Source organism: Ricinus communis, chromosome 5, assembly GCF_019578655.1.
Source record: "Ricinus communis isolate WT05 ecotype wild-type chromosome 5, ASM1957865v1, whole genome shotgun sequence".
In the NCBI taxonomy this organism is placed as follows: Eukaryota; Viridiplantae; Streptophyta; class Magnoliopsida; order Malpighiales; family Euphorbiaceae; genus Ricinus; species Ricinus communis.
The window spans coordinates 22,846,107-22,866,404 of record NC_063260.1 but is presented as its reverse complement, the minus strand read 5'-3'; the positions used below and the strand labels follow the sequence as shown (position 1 = coordinate 22,866,404).

General features: G+C 35.3%; 3 protein-coding genes across 7 annotated transcripts; 1 reads left to right on the top strand and 2 right to left on the bottom strand.

Annotated features, from left to right (window-relative positions):
• Positions 1 to 1,774: 1,774 nt before the first annotated feature.
• Positions 1,775 to 3,773, top strand: LOC8258425 (dnaJ homolog subfamily B member 13). Its single transcript, XM_002509384.4, has 3 exons — positions 1,775 to 2,211; positions 2,485 to 2,909; positions 3,120 to 3,773. The coding sequence occupies exons 1-3, from the start codon at positions 2,047 to 2,049 to the stop codon at positions 3,556 to 3,558; spliced, it is 1,029 nt and encodes a 342-aa protein (XP_002509430.1). The 5' UTR covers positions 1,775 to 2,046; the 3' UTR covers positions 3,559 to 3,773.
• A 553-nt stretch (positions 3,774 to 4,326) lies between these two features.
• On the bottom strand, positions 4,327 to 15,542 carry LOC8258424 (homeobox-DDT domain protein RLT1). Of its 2 annotated transcripts, none has more exons than XM_015714942.3 (18): positions 14,777 to 15,542; positions 13,989 to 14,441; positions 13,454 to 13,533; positions 12,604 to 13,005; positions 12,399 to 12,488; positions 12,149 to 12,313; positions 11,807 to 12,029; positions 10,826 to 10,926; positions 10,322 to 10,408; positions 10,064 to 10,216; positions 9,814 to 9,969; positions 9,138 to 9,347; positions 8,394 to 9,059; positions 7,722 to 8,261; positions 6,555 to 7,157; positions 6,304 to 6,408; positions 5,590 to 5,853; positions 4,327 to 5,425 (listed from the first exon to the last, which is right to left on the bottom strand). In XM_015714942.3, exons 1-18 carry the CDS (start codon positions 14,919 to 14,921, stop codon positions 4,673 to 4,675), a joined length of 5,196 nt encoding a protein of 1,731 aa, XP_015570428.2. In that variant the 5' UTR covers positions 14,922 to 15,542; the 3' UTR covers positions 4,327 to 4,672. The 2 variants fall into 2 exon arrangements, with proteins under 2 accessions (XP_015570428.2, XP_002509429.2); XM_002509383.4 differs by having other exon boundaries at positions 4,327 to 5,428; positions 14,777 to 15,540.
• Positions 15,543 to 16,189: 647 nt separating this feature from the next.
• Positions 16,190 to 19,432, bottom strand: LOC8258423 (triose phosphate/phosphate translocator TPT, chloroplastic). Of its 4 annotated transcripts, none has more exons than XM_015714951.3 (12): positions 18,934 to 19,430; positions 18,783 to 18,854; positions 18,608 to 18,673; positions 18,445 to 18,523; positions 18,124 to 18,244; positions 17,908 to 18,003; positions 17,483 to 17,595; positions 17,304 to 17,381; positions 17,078 to 17,194; positions 16,851 to 16,950; positions 16,638 to 16,738; positions 16,190 to 16,458 (listed from the first exon to the last, which is right to left on the bottom strand). In XM_015714951.3, exons 1-12 carry the CDS (start codon positions 19,191 to 19,193, stop codon positions 16,444 to 16,446), a joined length of 1,218 nt encoding a protein of 405 aa, XP_015570437.1. In that variant the 5' UTR covers positions 19,194 to 19,430; the 3' UTR covers positions 16,190 to 16,443. The 4 variants fall into 4 exon arrangements, with proteins under 4 accessions (XP_015570437.1, XP_002509428.1, XP_048230922.1 ...); XM_002509382.4 differs by having other exon boundaries at positions 16,190 to 16,461; positions 18,934 to 19,424; XM_048374965.1 differs by having other exon boundaries at positions 16,190 to 16,461; positions 18,929 to 19,070.
• Between the last annotated feature and the right edge of the window lie 866 nt (positions 19,433 to 20,298).

The following is a 20,298-nucleotide window of genomic DNA, read 5'->3' as shown; positions in this document are numbered from 1 at the left end:
AATAATTAAACATAAATATTAAAAGTATAAAATATAAAATTTAATTAATAATTTAAGCTTTATTTTTATTCAAAAGTTACGATTATAAGAGAACTGTTTTATAGTTATTTTTCCACTCAAAAGTTGATCACATGTCAAATTATTCTAGTTTTCACCTTACGAACACCAATCCCTATGTAGGTCTTCACTTTTATATACCATTCTAATTATTATAAATGCTATATATGGATAATATATATTATGCTTAATGACTAATTAAAGTATGTATAATCTCTTATCTAGATTGTTTTCTATATTTACTATATTATCTTAAAAATTAAAGTTTATATACAGTAAAAAAATTTACAATTACATATTTAAATTTAAATAAAATTTATAACTATAAAGATGTTATAATTAATAAAAATTTAAATATTTAAATATTTATTTTAATTTAATATTTAATTATATTAGATAAAATGATAGCAACTAGAAATAAAATATTTTAATATCTTACTATATTATATAAATAAAATTGATGAGATAAAATTATAATTTAATAAAATATAATAATATAATATATATATTTTAAAAATATTTGTATAAATATAATTATATAAATAATATTTTTATGAAATAGAATGTAAATTTTTATGATTTATTATACTAATTTAAATTTCTATGATTTATATATAAATATATAAAAATTATTTTTATATAAAATATTACTGGAGAATAATATATATATATATATATATATATATATGTGTTTGTGATTCATTGAATCGGGAGTGTAGAAAGAAATTTCCAAGCGCAGTGAGTTTAAGATGGAAGATGGGCAGCTTTGTGTGTGGCCACTTGGCCATCCATAGTTGCAAAGCGGCATTGCCTATGGCGAAGGGCAGGGGATCAACCATTTTCACGTGTACCGCACCCGCCACTGCCGGGCCTTCTCTTATTTTAACCTTAGGACTGAACGGTGACGGGATCTTTACAAATAATTCAGCCCCCTCTCCCTCTCTCTCTCTCTCTCTCTTAAAATAATTAAATAATTTGGCCACTAACAGATATTATAAAATATATAGAAAACTTTATAATTCATTAGATTCAAAATAAAATTTAATTTATTAAGAATTTATTCACACTTTTTAATTTTAATTCTTAAAATTATAAATTATTTTAATACTTATTTAATTTATAAGTCGTTATTTATCTTATAATTCTGTGACTATAAGTTTGCGCGTGAAATCTTTAAGCTAGCTTGTTATTTTATTTAATTTTTGATTTATTTATATTTTATTAATTAATTTATGACCGTAAATTTATATTAACATCTTAACGTTTGAGCTAATCTAATCTATATAATATCAAAATTATATTTAATGAGAAAGAATATTTTATAATATTATTAAATAAAAGTTGAACTTGAAAGATAAAAATTTTCAGCTAATGCGATTTCTATAATATAAAAATAAATTTATTAATTTAACTTAAATTATACTAATAATCAAGTCTGAAAATTTAAAAGAATTAATATTTAAAATTAAAATTAAAATTATTTTTATTAATTACATGTTGATACTCCTCTCCATCCTAATCTTGGGTTCCATAAATCTTTACAAAATCCAAATTAATTTGCATTTTGGTAATTGACATATGGATGGGTGGACTTTAATGTGAATAGTAATGGGTGAACTCTAGTTTGCAGTTTTTGGGCTTTATGAAAAGTTCCAAAGCCAAGAATATAAAAGCAACGTCTGTGTAAGAAAAAACAAAACAAAACAAAAATGATCCCTAAAATGGAACCTCTTAATCTGGAAAGTTCCACATTTTTCTGGTCCCTTAAGACATGTTCGAGACACATCCTTTCCTTTTTCTTCTTTTTTCCTCATTCCCCATCAATCATACACAATCATCTCACTCCCCATATCTCACATACCCAACAACATCCGCAACAACAACACACAATAATACTAGTACAAACCCACCAGCCATATCACAAATCGTTTGTAGAACCTTAAAGTTTTAGCAGAAAATACAAAGAGTAAGAAAGTATACAAATTCAGTATGGGTGTTGATTATTACAAGATATTGCAGGTTGATAAGAATGCTAAAGATGATGATTTAAAGAAAGCTTATAGAAAGCTCGCGATGAAATGGCACCCTGATAAGAACCCAAATAACAAGAAAGAAGCTGAAGCCAAATTCAAGCAGATTTCTGAGGCCTATGAGGTATATTATCGTTTTATATGTTATTTCTTTCTTTTTATTGTTCTTGATTGATTGTATGTATAGATGACTAAGTTCTATCTTTTATGTGCTTTTTGTTGTTTGTACATGCAACTTTTGAATAATTATTCAATAAAGGTCTTCCTCTGTTTTTATGTGCTTTTTGTTGTTTGTACATGCAACTTCTGATCTTGTAGATGTTTTTGATGATTTTAAAGATTCTTATCTGATCAATGAATAACTTAAACCTCACTCCGTATTCTTCATTTATTGCAGGTTCTAAGTGATCCTCAAAAGAGAGCAATCTATGATCAATATGGAGAAGAAGGGCTGAAAGGCCAGGTGCCACCACCTGACGCTGGTGGTCCTGGAGGAGCTACTTTCTTCTCAACTGGGGATGGCCCAACAACATTTAGATTCAATCCCAGAAATGCCAATGATATTTTTGCTGAATTCTTTGGCTTTTCAAGCCCATTTGGAGGAATGGGAGGTGGTAGTGGCATGAGGGGTGGTTCAGCAAGGTCATTCGGTGGAATGTTCGGCGATGATATTTTCAGTTCTTTCGGTGATGGGCGACCGATGAGCTCTGCTCCTAGAAAAGCCCCTGCAATTGAGAATACATTGCCGTGTACACTTGAGGAGCTTTATAGAGGGACTACTAAAAAAATGAAGATTTCAAGGGAAATTGCGGATGCTAGCGGGTAAGTGGTGTCTTTCATCTTAGCTTTTAATTTCTGTCTCTATATCAAGTGTTAATTATTAATGGAATGGTAGCTTTCTACAGATAGGGAATTTGTGGTGGCTATAGCATATTTCATCCTGACAATTCATCTTTCTTGCCCTCAATTCCACTTTCAACTATTGGTCTACTAACTACCTCTTTTTTTTATCCTGTGGTGATAATATTTCAGGAAGACGTTGCCAGTGGAGGAGATATTGACCATTGATATAAAGCCAGGCTGGAAAAAGGGAACAAAAATCACCTTCCCAGAGAAAGGCAACGAGCAACCAAATGTCATCCCTGCAGATCTCGTCTTCATAATAGATGAGAAACCGCACAGCACATTCACAAGGGAAGGCAATGACCTGGTTCTGACGAAGAAGATATCACTTGCAGAAGCTCTAACAGGCTATACTGTGAGTCTTACAAGTCTAGATGGTAGAAGCCTGACCATCCCAATCAACAGTGTGATCCATCCAGACTACGAGGAAGTAATTCCGAAGGAAGGCATGCCTATACCAAAAGATCCTTCAAAGAAGGGTAATCTGAGAATTAAATTTAACATAAAGTTCCCCACAAGGTTAACTGCTGAGCAGAGGTCAGGAATCAAGAAACTATTGGCACCATAGATTGGATTATGGCTATCCCAATCTCTTGTGAATACTTTTCATTGTGTTGAGATGGTGGTTTTGCAATAGTTTGTGTTGTATGGCGTAACTATACATTTAAATCAGTTGAATAAAATTATTTAGCAAATTCTGTTTATCAAAATGTGAAGTGGAATTTCAACCTGATTGAGCCATTGCGTCCTGGTAAATAAAAATAAAGGATTTTTAAATTTTTATTATTCTGTGTCGTATTGAATTGTTCTATTATGTTTTAACCGATTTTTGTATTACAAAAATAAGGCTCTGAACATTTGATTTTGAAATATTTAAAGTTGGCATCAACTTCGGATATTTTTAATTTTCAGACACTCTCAATTATGTTCATTACGTCACCGGTTTAAGCTGTACTAACTATTTTCTTTTTAGTTATATGAATAGAGATTGGAAGAATACTGGTGCTTTTTAGTTAATTTCAGAATGGAAAAGAGATTGGAAACGTTCTCGTGCTGACTTCGTTGTGATCAAAGTCCAACGAGAATCAACCATGTTTCTGGATTCATCAACTCAATTTGACTTTGGATATTTAATCATATAATTAGGACCGCAGGACTCTATTTATTTTTTTAAATTTAACTCTGAATATTTAATCATATAAGATTTTTTGCATTTATTCCTTCTAGAATTAATCGGGGGTCTTTCCTACGCTGCTACTAGGATACAATACCAGAGCTATTGAATTACTTTGGAATTTAACCCTTTCTACCTTTACTGTTTGCCACATGCTGAGGGTTAAAACATAACTTAAAAGACTATTTTATTTATAAAATTTCTATTACACTTGAAAGAATTATATAATGAAAAAGGAAAAATACTAGAGTTACAAAAGGGGGAGAACTCATCTCTCAAAGGTTCATGCCTCGTGCTCACAATCAATGCTCGTTAATAATAGTGAATATAATGCAGATCATCTAAATTACTTCTAATTTCTATCTTCTCTTTCTAATAATGTGTTGCACCTTAGTGGAACGGGACGGGGCACTCCTGTTTCTTCTACACCCTTGATCAGACACTATTCAAGCTGCAAAGAAAAATAATGCAGCTTACTTGCAAACACGGCAGTAGGTATAAAAACACTTCACTCACTATAGTCATCCGAGGCCTCCGAGTCTGTGCCTTCATCATTCTCCATCTTATTATTATTAGGTACTCTTCCTGAGCCCTCGCTGGTATCTATGTCTTCCTCCGAGTCTTCAACTCCCGCATCTTCAATGACATTATCATCACCAGAAGCATCTCCATCATCGTCACTCATTTCTATTGAGTTTCTATTCCAGCCATTGAAGCCTCGGCTGAAACTCTGTTCCCAATTTCCTTGTTCAAATTCCTCTGCTTCAACATTGTCGTCAGATCCTGCTGCTTCCACACTGTTACTGTTATCAGCATCGTCCACATCCATCCCAATTTTTTCATCACCCCAATCTTCCTCGGCTAAGCTTCTTAATGATCCACCATAGCTCCTTGGGACAACGGTGTCGCTCAAACGATTGATCAATGTCTCTTCAGCTACCATTACCTCTGCTCTTCTCTTTCTAACCGTTCGACGACCCCGACCAGAAAGTTGTGCAGTTGTTCTTCGTCCTTGTTGCCTTGGTCCCATATTGAGTTTCCCAATTTCCCCAGCATTGCGCCTATTGGCATTGGATTTAATACCAGGTACTCTTTTTCGCGACTTTGTACCATACCCTTGATCACTGCCTCCTCGTCCACCACGTTTGCAGCTGTTACGCTTGTTACGCACGTCAGTGAATCGATCTTCTTTGACATGTTCTTGCTTTAGTTCTTTTAGTTCAACCTCTTTATTCTTGAGAGGAGAGTATCTTGAAGGAAGCTTCTGCAACCAAGGAAAAGGGATTAGCTAATCAGTTGTAAACAATCTCAAAATTGATGACCAAGTGAAAAGGTAAAGAAGCCAACACTAACTTGGAGACGCACAAATAAATATATATGTCATATAGAAAAAGAAAAAGCTGACGCATCCAAGGAATAACTGACCATAAATAGTTTGATCGGCTTGTCCTCACTGGGCTCAGCTTTCTCACGTTGAATGTATGCAATTGATGCATCCAGATCGAAAAGCCTCAGAGCCACCGCAGCTGTGGTTTTCGGTATCCATGGCAGCACAGGAACTGATCTCAGATCAGCACGACTATGTAATGCACTGTGTGACAAAATAGAGCCGCCCGAGAATTCTTTTGTCATCTCGAAGTTTGCAGATAAACAATCTCGTTTTATAGCACTTTCCAGAACAGTCAACATCTGCAATACAAACTGTCAAATAAGTAAAATAGTACTCCCATGTAGAAAAGATTAAGATATAATGCCGTGCACAATATGCCATCTCAAGATAGCGGCTCATCACAGTTTGTTGCTGCACTCTATAGACACAAGTGCTTATAGGAAGCAAACATATATAAAATACATGCAATCCTTCTACTTGGATTCATAGCATGTAATGACTCCATAACCTTGTATAGCATTGTGTTCTACTTATCTGGTGGAGAAAAGTGTGCAACCAATTCAAAAATAAAAGCAGGTTATGTGCATAACAGTAATATATTGATTATGCTAGATGCAATGCATCTTGAAGGATTTACTAAAGAAAGATTTGAGTAGGTATTTCAAATTCATGTTAAACAAAAAACACCACAATTATCACTTTCTTGTCCAACATATTTTGATTTTGGCAGTATTAAGCATGCCAAGAACCTGAAGGAGTTCCTCAGTTGATGATGACTTGTTCAACTTCATAGCCCAGGTCTTTCTATGGTTTTCTGTCCAAAATGACTCGAGAGCTTCTGCTGGAACAGATACCTGATTCAACATACATATAATGAGCAAAAACAACATAATTGCTTGTTTAACCAAAACAACAACAACAACAAAGAAACAACATAGTTTCCAACGCATGAGATCTAAGCCTGCAAGTCTATTAGATAAGAATTGTAATGTCATTTCACCTCAATGAGAGATAATAGAGCCTTAAGCGATCTGATTCCTGGAGGTAGAGAAGAATCACAGACCCCATGGTCCAACTTTGTTTTATCTTTACACTGAACTTCATGTTCAAAAATATTAAAGCTCTTATTAGCAGTACTGAATGTCTGGTGGCAAGAAAGACAGTGGGTGTCTTCAGCGAGATAAGAGTCAAAACACCATTCACAAGTGGCCAATAGCTGAATACACCTTTTCTTCCCATATTTCATAGCACATAATGTTAAGGAATTGAAGCATTCCTTCCACATCCACTTCTGAAAATCTTGGTACCTCTTTAAAGCACCTTTCTTTTCCATTTCATTTCTCCCAAGCTCAATTCTGAACAAAGAAGAAGTGTTCGAGGTATCCAAGTTTGAACCACAAACCATACTGGTCGGACTACCATAGCCAGCCGAGCAGATAGAGCTAGAGTCTGCTTCACAAGCTTCGGTTTCAGCCGTTGCTCGAGAATGCAAGTTCCTTCGAATATTATCTTTGAAGGATTTCTCAACTTTTTGCAACATTATACGCAAATGAGATTCCCTAACCCCGCGAGTATCCAAAGAAGACAAAAGGGCATCAAAGGCCTGCAGAAAAATGGAATTATATATTATTTTAAATATGTTATAACACATCAATTACAAATCAGCAATTAATCTTATGAACTGAATTCATATTGTCATTCAATCAACCATCAGAAGGTGTTTCCAGGTCCCAATAGTCAAGACCAAAAAGGCAATTTCCTACCTCTACCCAAACAAGGATATGGAACCATGACAATCAAGATAAAGATTTTAAGAAAGATTTTGCCCATATGAAAGAAGGACAAAGTGCAAAAAATGAGAGTAAAAGATTGAGGAATACCCCATTTATGGGGAATCAAATTAACAACAAAATAACCATCTCTATATAAACACTCCATGGTCAACTTAAAACTAATATTACCTGCAAATCATAATCCTTCTAATAAATAATGGAAGTTTAACAACCATATTTTAATAAGTCAATCTTATCACTGCCAATAACTATGGATATGTTATTGATGTTGTTGTCATAAATGCTTAAAAACCAAAATAACAAAGGTCATCATATGTTGCAGATGATATCATGAGTGGGGAAAGAAAAGAAACAAACCATAAAAGTTACAATACCTCTTCGGAATCAATAAGCCTCCAATTCCCATCATGTAATTCAACAAAGATCCAACCAGAACAAGGATCATTTTTAGAAGCAGATGCAACAAACTGCCAGTATCGATTCCTTCTCCGATCTTGTCCAAGAGGCAAGGACCTATAAACATACGTCTCTTCCGCTATGTGGCCAATATAAGCTTTTAACTGCGAACGAGACCTTTTCGAACCGTATCCATGTTGCTGACTTGAGAAATTATCAGGATTTGAAGAAGGATCTTGAACAACCAACTGTTTTTCAGTTGGAACACTTTCTGATGCAAGCAATGACTTTTGGTCTTCACCGGTGCTTGGAGATGCTTCCTTACTTTTACTATCAACAAGAAGCAATGGGCTTTGACTCCCCTCCACAGCAGAACTAGCAACTTGGAGTTCAGCTCTAACCCCAATAGAAGATGAAAAATCTAATTTACTCATAATATCTTCTTTCAAGCGACTTCTATCTAATTGTGCCTCAGCCCACATTTGCTTCTTAAGAGCATTTGCAGCTTCCAAACGATCCTGCAAAACTACCATCACTTAATATACTAAAAAGAAAAAACAAAGGTAAGAGAAAGTACTGAACCCATCTCTTATAATATACGACACTGATCCCATCTCTTTAACATAGGACTAGTTGGAAAAAGCCATTACCTCAAGTACAGAACGGATTGTATTTCCTTCATTTGCAATACCAACCAAAGCGACAAGGGCATTAAGACGCTCCTCGACACTGAGATGAGCATACTCCGCTTCTGCAAGTCCTTGAATCCATGATTCACCTGACTTGCTTTCATCAATCTCAATATTTTCCTCATCTATATTAGCAGCCACTACATCTTGAGCAACACATTGCTCGATGCTTGGGGTCTTTGCATCCTTGAGACCATTCGATGGGACAGATGAAGGTTCTTTTACAAGTTCATTTTTTATAGATAATGGAACGCCACTGCAGACATTATCTTTTCCACTTCCAGAACAAGTGTTTGCTTCATTAGAATGGACCGCACTTTTGTTAGCAGTCAATGGAGTAGCTAAATCATCAACTTCAGGGTCCTCTTCAACATCGCCTTCAGATTCTTCATCTCTTTCAACATCATCAGCATCATCTCCACCTAAAAACCCATTTTCAAATATCCGAATTTTTTTTCTAGCAGCTGAAAGAATTGCCTCAGCATCAGCAGGATCCTTTCTGTAAGCAGCCCGCAGACAATATGTTGAAGGAGCGATTCTTTCAAAAAGCTTTTGATCCCTTGTCAAGGCAACAGATATAGAAGCCTCTGGTGTCTTACTTGTTGTCAGGTCCCGAAGTCCAGATTTCTATGTGCAAACAAGAAAGGAAAATAAGGACAAGGCATGGTAGCAAAAAGGTAAAACTCAAGATATAAAAGCACTCACCTGAATCTTGTCTGCAAGCTCTAGGACTGTTAGTCCCTTGCTTCCCTCCAATGAAAGAACATGAAAGGCTGCAAACTTAACCGTTCCAGGTGTCAACCGATGCCTAGATCTCCGAGGAAGTAATAAGCCCCTTTCTCGCATAAGTGCAAATGCATTTTCGGCTGCTGATCCATTGCGTAGGGTAGAAATTGTATCTTCACAACCTTTAACCTGCAATTACAAATATGTAAATCAAATCAAAGGATATGAAGAGTCTTAACGAGTATGAAGTATTTGGAAAATTATATCAACATTAAAGTTCTACAAAAAGAAAATGCAAAAGTGGCTATACACAATTGTGTTACAAAAGTCAAATGAAATGAGCAATACCCAATCTGTGAAGTCAATTTGATGATATAGCACCAGCATTCAAGTAGATAATGAATACTATATTAAAATGATGCTGTAAACTACAACTGCTATCCATACAGCTGTGAAGAGCAACCATTTCTCATTCACGCCTAGGGAGATACCAGACAAAGCTGATCAATAAATCAATGGCAATATCACAAGATAGATCTCCTTATTAAGCAAAGCCTCACTTTCAATTGCTATAATTTTATGTGGTACATTCAAGGAGCTCAACAGAAGGACTGAGAACAGAATGAAAAATGCAGAAATAACTTAAGGGACAAACCTCATCATTATCACCCAAGTATGTCCATGCTGTACCCTTTTTCTTCAACCGTGGACCAAAGCCCGCAGACAATGCCAATTGCCGAAATATTTCAGGCCATGTTACTGGGTTTAGATGTCGTTGCCAGTTGCGTATGTCAAAGCCCCACATATATGCCTAGTACACAGTAAAAGAAGTTGGCTCAGCATCCACATAGAGAATGTCATGCCAATGAATAACTCCTTTAACATATTAGTGGAACAAAACTTACCCCCTCAACAATCTGCGGATGTCCACCTTCAGGATTAGCTGGAGAGTATTGGTTTGTACCCAATCCGATAGATGGTGTCCGAGCAACATCTTCGATATCTTTGATTATCAATCTTAGAAGAGAAACATGTACCTCACCCAGCAACCTCGAATCCTAACCAAAATCATACACACACGCACACAAAAATTAGGAAGACAGAAAAAAATAGATGCCTAAAAAAAGAAGCAACAAATGAAATGCACAACATTTATAACTTACATAATCATGAAAGGCTTGAACAAACTCATCAAGTGTAAAAGGCCATAACCCAATAACATCAGCAAAAGTAATAAAAAATCTCCAAACCTGAAATGGATACATATGATCTCAATACAGGATGCACTAAATTCACGTATGAAAATGTCTATTGAGCACTATAATAATTATAGACAACAAATTTAGGAGATTGCAAGACATTCACACCTTAAACATTTCATGAGAATAGCAAATGAGCCCGTCAAAAATCCAAAATCCCATTTTAGGCTTACAGTTAAGACTGCTAGATGCACCTAATGAAGTTGGATATCAACACAAAACATAATCATAGCTACAAAATGAATATTGCAACCTAGCACAATTGGCCACTTATTAACTCATACAAATCGAGAGAACTGTGTGAACTAGAAATCTACCATCCCTCCCAGTCATGGAATGAGTTACCCTTCATCAGAAAATGGACAAGTAAAAAAGAGGAGCAAAATAAAAGATGATTTTAGGACATACCATCAGAAGATTCCCAATATTTTCCTCTGAATCCATCCAAGGTTGAATTGCAAAGGGCTTTGTTAATTGAACAGACTGAGGTGGGAACATGCTCAAAGAGTCTGAAGCAAAAAAGAACATGTTACGGTCTTACAGATGGAAAACGTTCACCAAACAACAATGAGAAGAAATCATCAGTATGAACAACCAGTAATAGCATTATTTCGATGCATAATGCCGATTGCATTCAAGATGCAAAAACTGGAGACAATGAATTAGAGCCTTGTGACAGTTCTTTATCAGAAGCAAAAGTTAAATTTTAGTAGCTACAAGAAGTTCATTTTCCTTGTTTAGAAGCAAAGGCTAAGATTTCATTTGCTTGCATCTTTTAGTCGATTTGAAAAGATAATAATTTTCTTTACAAAATTGGAGTTTAATAGAGTATGGCAATGAAGCACTTTAACTGCTAAAATCTAACTGTTACAATCTAGAGAATTAGATCTCATATCTTTTAGGACAAATGTAAAATCTGACTCATGTCTTTTATCAGAATCCTCCTTATCCCCAAATACATAATTCAACAAAATGCAAGCTAATATTATAAGAGAGTAACCCATATGCCACCTAAAAGTGGGCTCATAATAATAAAAATATTAGTACCATCACCACTTTTCATTCTTTAGCCAATTCCTTACTTTAGACACATTTAAATCATGCACTTGTGAGCACTACAATGTCACCGTAATTTACAAAAAGGATGATGATGGCTACTAGAAATGGTAGCAAAACATATAATCTATTCGGTAATGCTGGCTGCTAGCAAGGTGCATAGGCAATATTTACAGAAGTTATTATGTTGAAAGTATTTGGCCTAACAGAGAGTAGACACCCTGCTATTCTTAGAACTAAAAAATTATAATTCTAACAGGCTAGTTTTGAGTTTTGGCACTAAAACAAAAGACAACATGAATTAACTTATTTACTTAAAAAAGGCAGCCTTACCTCTAAATGACTCAAGGCTTTGCAAAGCATCATAGTTGAGGTGAACTATTGAGGCTAACCCCTTGCTCGCAACAGCTATTTCCATGAGTTCTAGCTGTTCATCCTCTATAAGATCCAAAGATTCCTTAGCGATTCTGCGTGCGGTGGCCTTCTCAATGGCTGCTTGGCGCTTAACTGCCTCTTTTTCCTTCCGAAGCTCCTCTTTTTGCCTCATTTTCTCAGCCTTTACAAGTAAATAAACAGAAAAGAAGAGACAGTTGAGATGATCCCTATCTGAACATCAAAACAGCAGAAAAAACCTAAATTAGGCTGAAAATAACAGAGGTAGAGTCCACCACTCACTCTTAAATACTCTTTCTGCAAAAATTTCTCTCTTCTCTCCAATTCACGTTTTTGCTCACGCAGTGATCTCTCCTCCTCCCGCTGCCTTTCACGCATCAACCTCTCTTCTTCCTTCCGTCTTTCACGATCCTGCCTTTCCATATCTTTCTTTATCCGTTCTTCATTCTAATAAACAAGGTCAAACATTAGTATTGGATATAAATATATTGCATGGTTACCAGTTACCATCTCATGATTGATAAAAGAATACCTTCCGCCTCAGCTGATCCTTTTTCTCAAGCTCTTTGCGGATACGATATTCATTAGCTTCAGGATCTCTTACAGTTCTAGCTTCATCAATCTACAAGCAGTAGCCAATTATAAGTCCACAATCCTTTTTCCAAGAAAAAGAAAAAGAAGAAAAGGACAAGGAAAAGAGGAAGAAAAAAGAAAAGCCTATAAACCATGTTTGGTACCTTGCGCTTCTTTTCCATCCACACATCTGTCTCAGTGTGGAGGATTTGGGCATCGGAAAAACCATCTGGATTTTCTGATCCCATAATTGGATGACTACTTGTCTGGGCACTTATTCTATTGTTGGTATAGGAGTCATGTTGCAGGAGATAGTCATCATCCCTGCGAGGTGATGAAAAAACATGTCCTTTCTTTTCTGGTTGAGAAAAAAGGCGAACACGTGAACCTTGGACACCATGACCCCTGGACAATGGTTCATCTCCAAGCACCAAGGATGCTCTACCCCTAAGATTATCAACTGGAGAATCATGATAAGGAGATTGAGCAACTTGTCCATATGCATCAGACCTAATACTGGACTGGTCAGGGAGAAACTGATACTCATGAAACACTCTTGCAAAAGCCTGGGATAATTTTGATAATTGTGAGAATTTCACCAATATAAACTAGAAAGTACATACTGTACAACCATGGTTGAGGCAGGCATAGAAATGCATACATCGATTCAAGCTAACAGTATCAATATCATAAACAATCATTTATGACTCATAAGAATTACTGGGAGATCCAAATGATGGTGCTGCAGCTGATGCAAAAGCATCACACAAAAATGCACCAAAAATTATGAGCAAAACTTTGAGAAGGCGATATTAATGAGAAAATTAGAAATAACAAGGACTTAAAAGGAAAAGAAAACCATGTATTACAGTGAACATAATAAGAACACATCTAGTATGTTGACCATATTGCAGTTCTACAGCAGCAAATAAGTATAATTAATCATATCCATCACGAAGCATGCCAAATATGCTGGGGTCTAACAGAATCAAGTGAAGAATTAGAGGAACCAACTTTGCTTGATTTTGTGTTGTGTCTCTCATATACTTTGCCATCATAAGAATGAGCTGAACGCTTCTGCTGCTCTACCATTGCTGCCACACATATAGAACAATAAAGGAGTTAGAAAATGAACTCCAAACATCAAAACTGAGGAGACAAATCAATATAAACAGGATATATAGAATTCTAGAACATAAGTAAAAACTCAAATAGATCACAGCCAAACAAGATATTATAGGAAACCATACTGATGAAATTTTGATGACAAAGAGCATTAACTGAAATTGGTGATAAAAAAAACTGCATCCCTTAGGACCAGAATTTATTCTCTAAAGAGATATACTAATAGACCAAATTTTAAATTCTGATAAGCTTAACATTATTATACTAAGCAAATAAAATATAGAGAGACATAACAAGAAAAATAAAACCCACAAGGCCAACAAGGCAGCAGAATTTCTATATTTACCTCATCGCATTTCAACTATAAACATACTATCTAGTAACTAAAGTAGTGCTTTATTGAAATTAGTTAACAAGGTCATACATATAGGTTCCCCAAATGCATCAGGTGGCAAGGGATCAAACTCCATTCCAAGAATTGGTCCATCGTCCCTTAATGGCTCTCCCAACTGTGCTTCCACACAGGCAATAGCTCTAAGCTCCATAACTGACTGTGGCGACGACTCATAGTACCTCCTATTCATTGGCACATCAGCAGATACCACCTTCCTGGGATCCATAAATGGACTAGAGCCTGAACCAGAACCAGAACCATCATCACTTCCAGGCTCAGGTATGATTGCCCTCATCTCCTCGACAGGAGACTCTGATAAATGCACGGCCTTACGCTTCCTGTTGGAAGGAGTTTCCTTTTTTTCTTCCTTTTTGTCTTTGTCCTTCAATCTTCTATGACAAAACCACATTTGTAATTGCCTATCAGTAAGATTCAACCTTTGTGATAATTCTGCTCGCACCTTCTCCGAAGGATATGTATCCACTACATTTAAAGCATGAAGAGATACACAAAAATCAACAAAAACCTCTAACCATTAACATGATCATATGCAAATTTATCATAAAATACCAGTAGACTTTAAAAATAAAAAAAATAAAATTTACATGCAATATACACCAAAAACAACATAGAGGTAACAATTATAGAAGAAAAAAAAACTAGAACAAAAGAATACATGAAAAGAAAAACTAAAACATTCAACATCTACATACAAAAACATATATATACATCCAAACCAAACTCGTTACGAAGGAAACAGAAAACACATAAATAAAAACAAAAAAAGAAATCTGAATTTGCATAAACATAAAACATACAAGCATAAGCTTTTTCAAGAGCTTCGAGTTGAAAAGGAGTTTTCATCTGGCGTTTAGGTCTGCTTTGTCCATCGGCGATTTTGTTGTTTGTATTGTTGCCGTTGTTCTGATTATTTTCTTCATCTGAACACGAATTAACCTCCATGTAATCAAGCGATCGGCGATCTCAGAATCCACAAATCCAATGGAAATTAGGGTTTCAAAACACAGAAACCAAACAAACAAACAAAAAAGGGGAGAGATAAAGAGAGAGAAAAGAAAATTAAAAATATAAAATTTGTTTGTTTGGGTTTCTTTCTCCCTTTTTATCTAACAATCGAAGAACTAAATATCGTGATAGTCAAGGAAGAAAAAGGCGGAGAGCATTATCGTTATTAACACATTATAATTTTCCATTTTGTTCAACATGAAAAAATTAATGAACAAAGGAAATTCAATGAGTGTAAAAAATAATAATAATAACAATGATAATGATAGTAATAACAATACAAGAATGAAAATAGGAAAGCAACAGTAGAAGACCAACAACAGTGGTATTCTTCCTTGACTCTAATTTGCTTTGCCATACTTTTCATTAAAATTAGTAACATTTATTGCTCTCTTATTTAGTATTTTGTTTTAATTTTTCTTTTTTAATTTTGGGATAACATACATGCCTTTATGTGTGTACAATACCACAACACAAAAAAAGGTACTTAATTTGATTTTGTTTCTCCAACTTGCTCTTTTTATCATTTTCTCTTCTTCTTTTTTTCTGATAAAGAAAAATAAAAGTCTGCAGTTGTTTTTTTAATTTCTTTTAATTTTGTTACGTACATGAATTCTTTTTAAGAAAAAAAAAAAAAAGGATTATGTAAGGTTGCTTTTGTGAAGTTACATAGAAAATGGCTGGGTTCTTATTGTTTATAGAAACTATAGTTGTTGTTTTTTGGAGGATTCGAGCCTATGGGATCTTCTGCTGCTACAATCAAGGGATGATTTCCGGTTTGTGTTAGTGGAGGGCCCGAGCTCTCTCGTTTTTCTTTGGTTCCTTTTTTTCTCATCTTGGGCTTCTCTTTGTGCTTACTGGGCCTGAATAAGAACTTCAAAATTGTTCAACAATCCGATCATATAGACCTAAATAATTCTAATTGCCTCAGATGTTACTCACAAATTTAAGAGATTGATTTACTACTGTTGATTCAAAGATATGATTGCCTTTTTTCTTTTTTACTGGAATGCTTGATTGGGAGTGCTCATAATTCATTTATTGCAGAATTTCTGGATTTGCGGGCGGCCGGCCGCCATGGGGATTATTTCCAGAATTCTGTTTTAAGGTTATATGTTCTGATGATTGTGTTGATTGATGGTTGAATAACTTGTTGGGTAGTTATCGCAACTTTTAGCAAAGCATATCTTGTTGGTCATCAGAAGTGGAAATTTAGTTTAGTATTCACATAATTCATTCCGAGTCTTTCTGTTAAACTCACTAACTGATATAAAGCTTGTTCTGAGAGACATAGCAAGTGACATACATTATTTTTACTGAACATGAATGAAAGAAAATTGATGAAAAAAAAAAATTCACAATGACAATAGGATACTCCACTTGTCATTTTTATCTTTGGAGCAATAGATTATCTCTTTACATGCAAATTCTTCTTTCTTCACGGGTGCTTCTTTCCTTCTCATGCTGTTTTTCCCTGCTGCAAAACCAAATTTATAGTAAATTTCAGAGACAGATGCTGAGATAAGATGGACTGGAAGTGTTTGTTTAGAGAATGATGCGACAGGTGACCTTCAAGAATATTTCTGTTTGAAATTTGGGTTCTTATCAATGGATAGATAAAAGCTGCAACTAAGATATTTCAATAATACTCACTCGTTTCTCTTCTTCAATCTTAGCCTTCAGGAAGGAGTACATTGCCACTCCAGCAATTGCAATGCATGTTCCGATCCCAGTTTGTGTTGAAATCTTGTTACCTGTACAGAGGAAGCATTACATACTTTTAGTATCATTTTTTAATCCATGATAAAAATAGTCAACAAGAAAAATAAAAGGATAATCATCAAGTAGCAGGTTAGATATAATTACCAAAGACAACGATTGAGAAGCCAATCACAAACACACGTTTCAGCACATTGCCGACTGCATGTGTAAGAGGTGCAACCCTCTCCAAAGTGTTGGTAGCCAACTGAAAATTTTAACAGGCAAAAACTGCTTTTTAGTTCTTAAAGACCATCATAAAATCAGTTGCTGAAAGGGGAAATCATATTTGATTCTCCCATGGTTTTGATGAAGGATAAATAGGATATTCTTACCTGGTTGTAGAGGTGATAAAACATTCCAACCCAGAAGAGGTCTGTGATGAACTTGGTTGTACCCACTTTAGCAATTGCATCATTAAAACCATACTTCATTAATTGAGGTCCCTCGAACTGCAAAAACAACCATGAGTTAAGTAGGAGTACACATGAGATGTTGGGTACTCTAAATTTAGTCCTCTGATTATAAATCATCAGGAGCATCAAGGTTGCTTTTACTCACAATAATGGCAGGTGGAATACAGACAAAGAGAGCAATGATGGAAATGTAAGCATAGATATTAGTGCTGTCCATATCAGTCTGCAGGAGGAGGAAGAAAAGGGCAATTAATGCAAAGAAACGAATTCTCAAATTGGTCAGCAAATGCTAGGAATGGGAACAAGATCTTCACTGAAAATCACCATAGCTTTCTTCGAGTAGATACTCCTGTAAGTGAAAGAGATGTTGGAAATCATAGCACTGATAAAGCCAATCCAATTGAATGAGAGCTCAGTCAATGATGCCATGGAAACACCTGCATTTGATTCACAAATGAATGTTAGGAAAAAATGCATAGTACTGTATCAGCTGTTAGTGCAGAAAACCCTCTCCTGGGAATGTACTGCACAAAGACGGTGCAAATTACATGAGCTAATATTTATACAAATGTTTCATCTACATGCTTAGTATTTACACCAATCCAAGAGAATGTATACTTTTCATGGAAGTATTCAAATCGATAGAGGGTAGAGCCAATTAATCAATAGCGTAGTTCTGAACTCCAAATAGAATGTAGTTTTAGATATCGTTTGGTGCCATGACATGATATAAGAACCAAAAAGCTTACCAATAACCACGGGAGCAAGTGAAAGCCACAGTGTAATGGGTATTGACTGTCCCAAAATAAATTGAGAAGCAGCAGCATTGAAGAAGGGCTCAAGAGCTGAAACCAAAACAGAACGCTATGAGCCTACGTAACAAATAGTGGTAAAACAAGGTAGACAGAAAAATTAACATCCGGTCCCAAGAATTTGCACAATGAAATGACTTCTGTCTGCGTCACCTTTGATTGTATGAGTGAAGGAGACAGCAACTGCTGCAAATGAAACATTACTGGTCACATGGCCTAACGCATGACACACGGCAACAGGTATCAACAGCTTCAGGAGGTTTGAGTCAATTGGCTACACAAAGGGCAGCAGTGACAAGTATCAGTGCACAAGGACCTCAGATTGCATACAAATAAGAGAAAATCTCACAATTTCTACGGAAGGGTAGTTAATTGCAACTGCATACGCATAATTAATTCTTGAAGTAGTTTAATGCATATCATGAGAATTATAAAAACAAAGTGAATGGGCCTAGAAGAGGTGTATAAACTTACGGCGCGCTTAGGAAGACCAACGGCCCAGCTAACCAAACAGTAAACAACTCCAACCAACAAATGGATCACTGACACAAAGCTACATAAGCAGAACCAACAAACTTTCTTCAAAACCACGCTAACTAACATAATTTAAACTTTCCTGCATTAAACTGCCACTTACTAAGGATAAGGGAAGTAATTGTAGATCTTCTTGTTGAGTATGTTAAATATCACGTTCAAGAAGTACCTGCAAAATAATAATAATAATAATTATTATTATTATAAATTAAAACACCGAGTTTTGACCGTTTGAGCCGTTGACCATTTGACAGTTAGAGAGCCAAACTAAAACCTACCACATGAAGAAGAAGAATCCGGTAACGAGTGCCGGATATTTTTCAAAAAATCCGACCGGAGCAACTTTATCCCTGCAAGAATATCAAAAACTAGTCAGAATCCGACACCGGAAAGAGTTGACTGAGTCAGAACGGAGGAAACGGACCTCACCCGGAGGAATCGCTTCCTTCAGCAGGAGAAGAAGCAGCAGCCATTGTTGGGCGGAGATTCTCCCGTTTGGTTGCTGGAGAGCTTTCCAAAAGCAGAGATGGCCGGAGTTGCCTTCCCCATATCAGGTTCCCGCCTTCACCGACAGTTCCGATCGGTTTCATTGAAACGAAACTGGTAGTATTGCTCTCTCGCATAGGCCTCCGTAAGTGAGGCAAAGAGGAGAGAGTGGTGGTGGCGCGTGACAATACTCGCGACTCCATTGCTCGTGCTCTAGAGAGGTGAGAGGGAAATGTACTTTGGGTAGCTAGAGTGAGCTCTTATGGTGAAGAGAGAACCGTTTTTTCTTTTTTCTGTGGTTCTCAAATGACAATGTCGAGCGGTTATTCACATGTTGTCGCCTTTTCGATTCAGTTTCTATCATCTACGTCGCGGAACAGAGTAACATATAATCAACGGCGTAGAGATGGTATTGGGAAATATTCGAGTTTTTCTTTTAACGGGAGATGCTCGAGGGACTACAAAATACAAATAATGGAGGGGGATATTTATTTTCTGGAAATTATTTAGTTTTATTTTGGTAAATAGCATTAGATGACGATTATTTTTAGTTACGGTATCAGGATGGAGAGGGTGATGGTGTGGGACCCCCTTATCTTCAGCGAAAGGCTTGTGTGGGATAGCATGTCCTGTCCAATCCGCGTGTTTTCCCAATCCCCTTATCGCTTCCATTTCTCTCTTTTCTCGTCTCATTGGTGACTTACTCTGTTTCCAAGTCATTACACATTTTGCACTACATGGCTATATCACATTTAAGAAGGATAAAATAAATACGATTGTCTTCCTAGTATATTTGTTTATTGTTATATTATTTTAATGATCTATTTTATTAAAATTTATTTTATTCAAAAAATATATTAAAAGAATAATAAAAATAATAATATTTTGATGTTATAAAATATATTAACTTATTAATATAGAATTTATTTAAAATTTTACTATATTAAAATTCAGTTTAGTTATAACAAATTATATACTAATTTAATTACCAACTTCCACATTATTCAAAATATTTAAGTTTTTTATTTACAAATAAATTTTATAATTTTATGTATTTCAAACTTCAAATTTATAAATAAATATCATAAGTTTTAACTAAATATAGTTTAAATTCAATTTTTATGATAAGCATTATTTTAATTTATTAGAAGTGATTTGTTATACAATAAAATTACAATACATTTTAATGCATTTTTCGGGTGATGAATTTCAATTGATACTATTATTAGTGAATAGTAGATAAAGAAAATTAAAACTTAACATTTTATTAATTCTCGCAAAAAGAAACTAACTTAATATACATTTTTG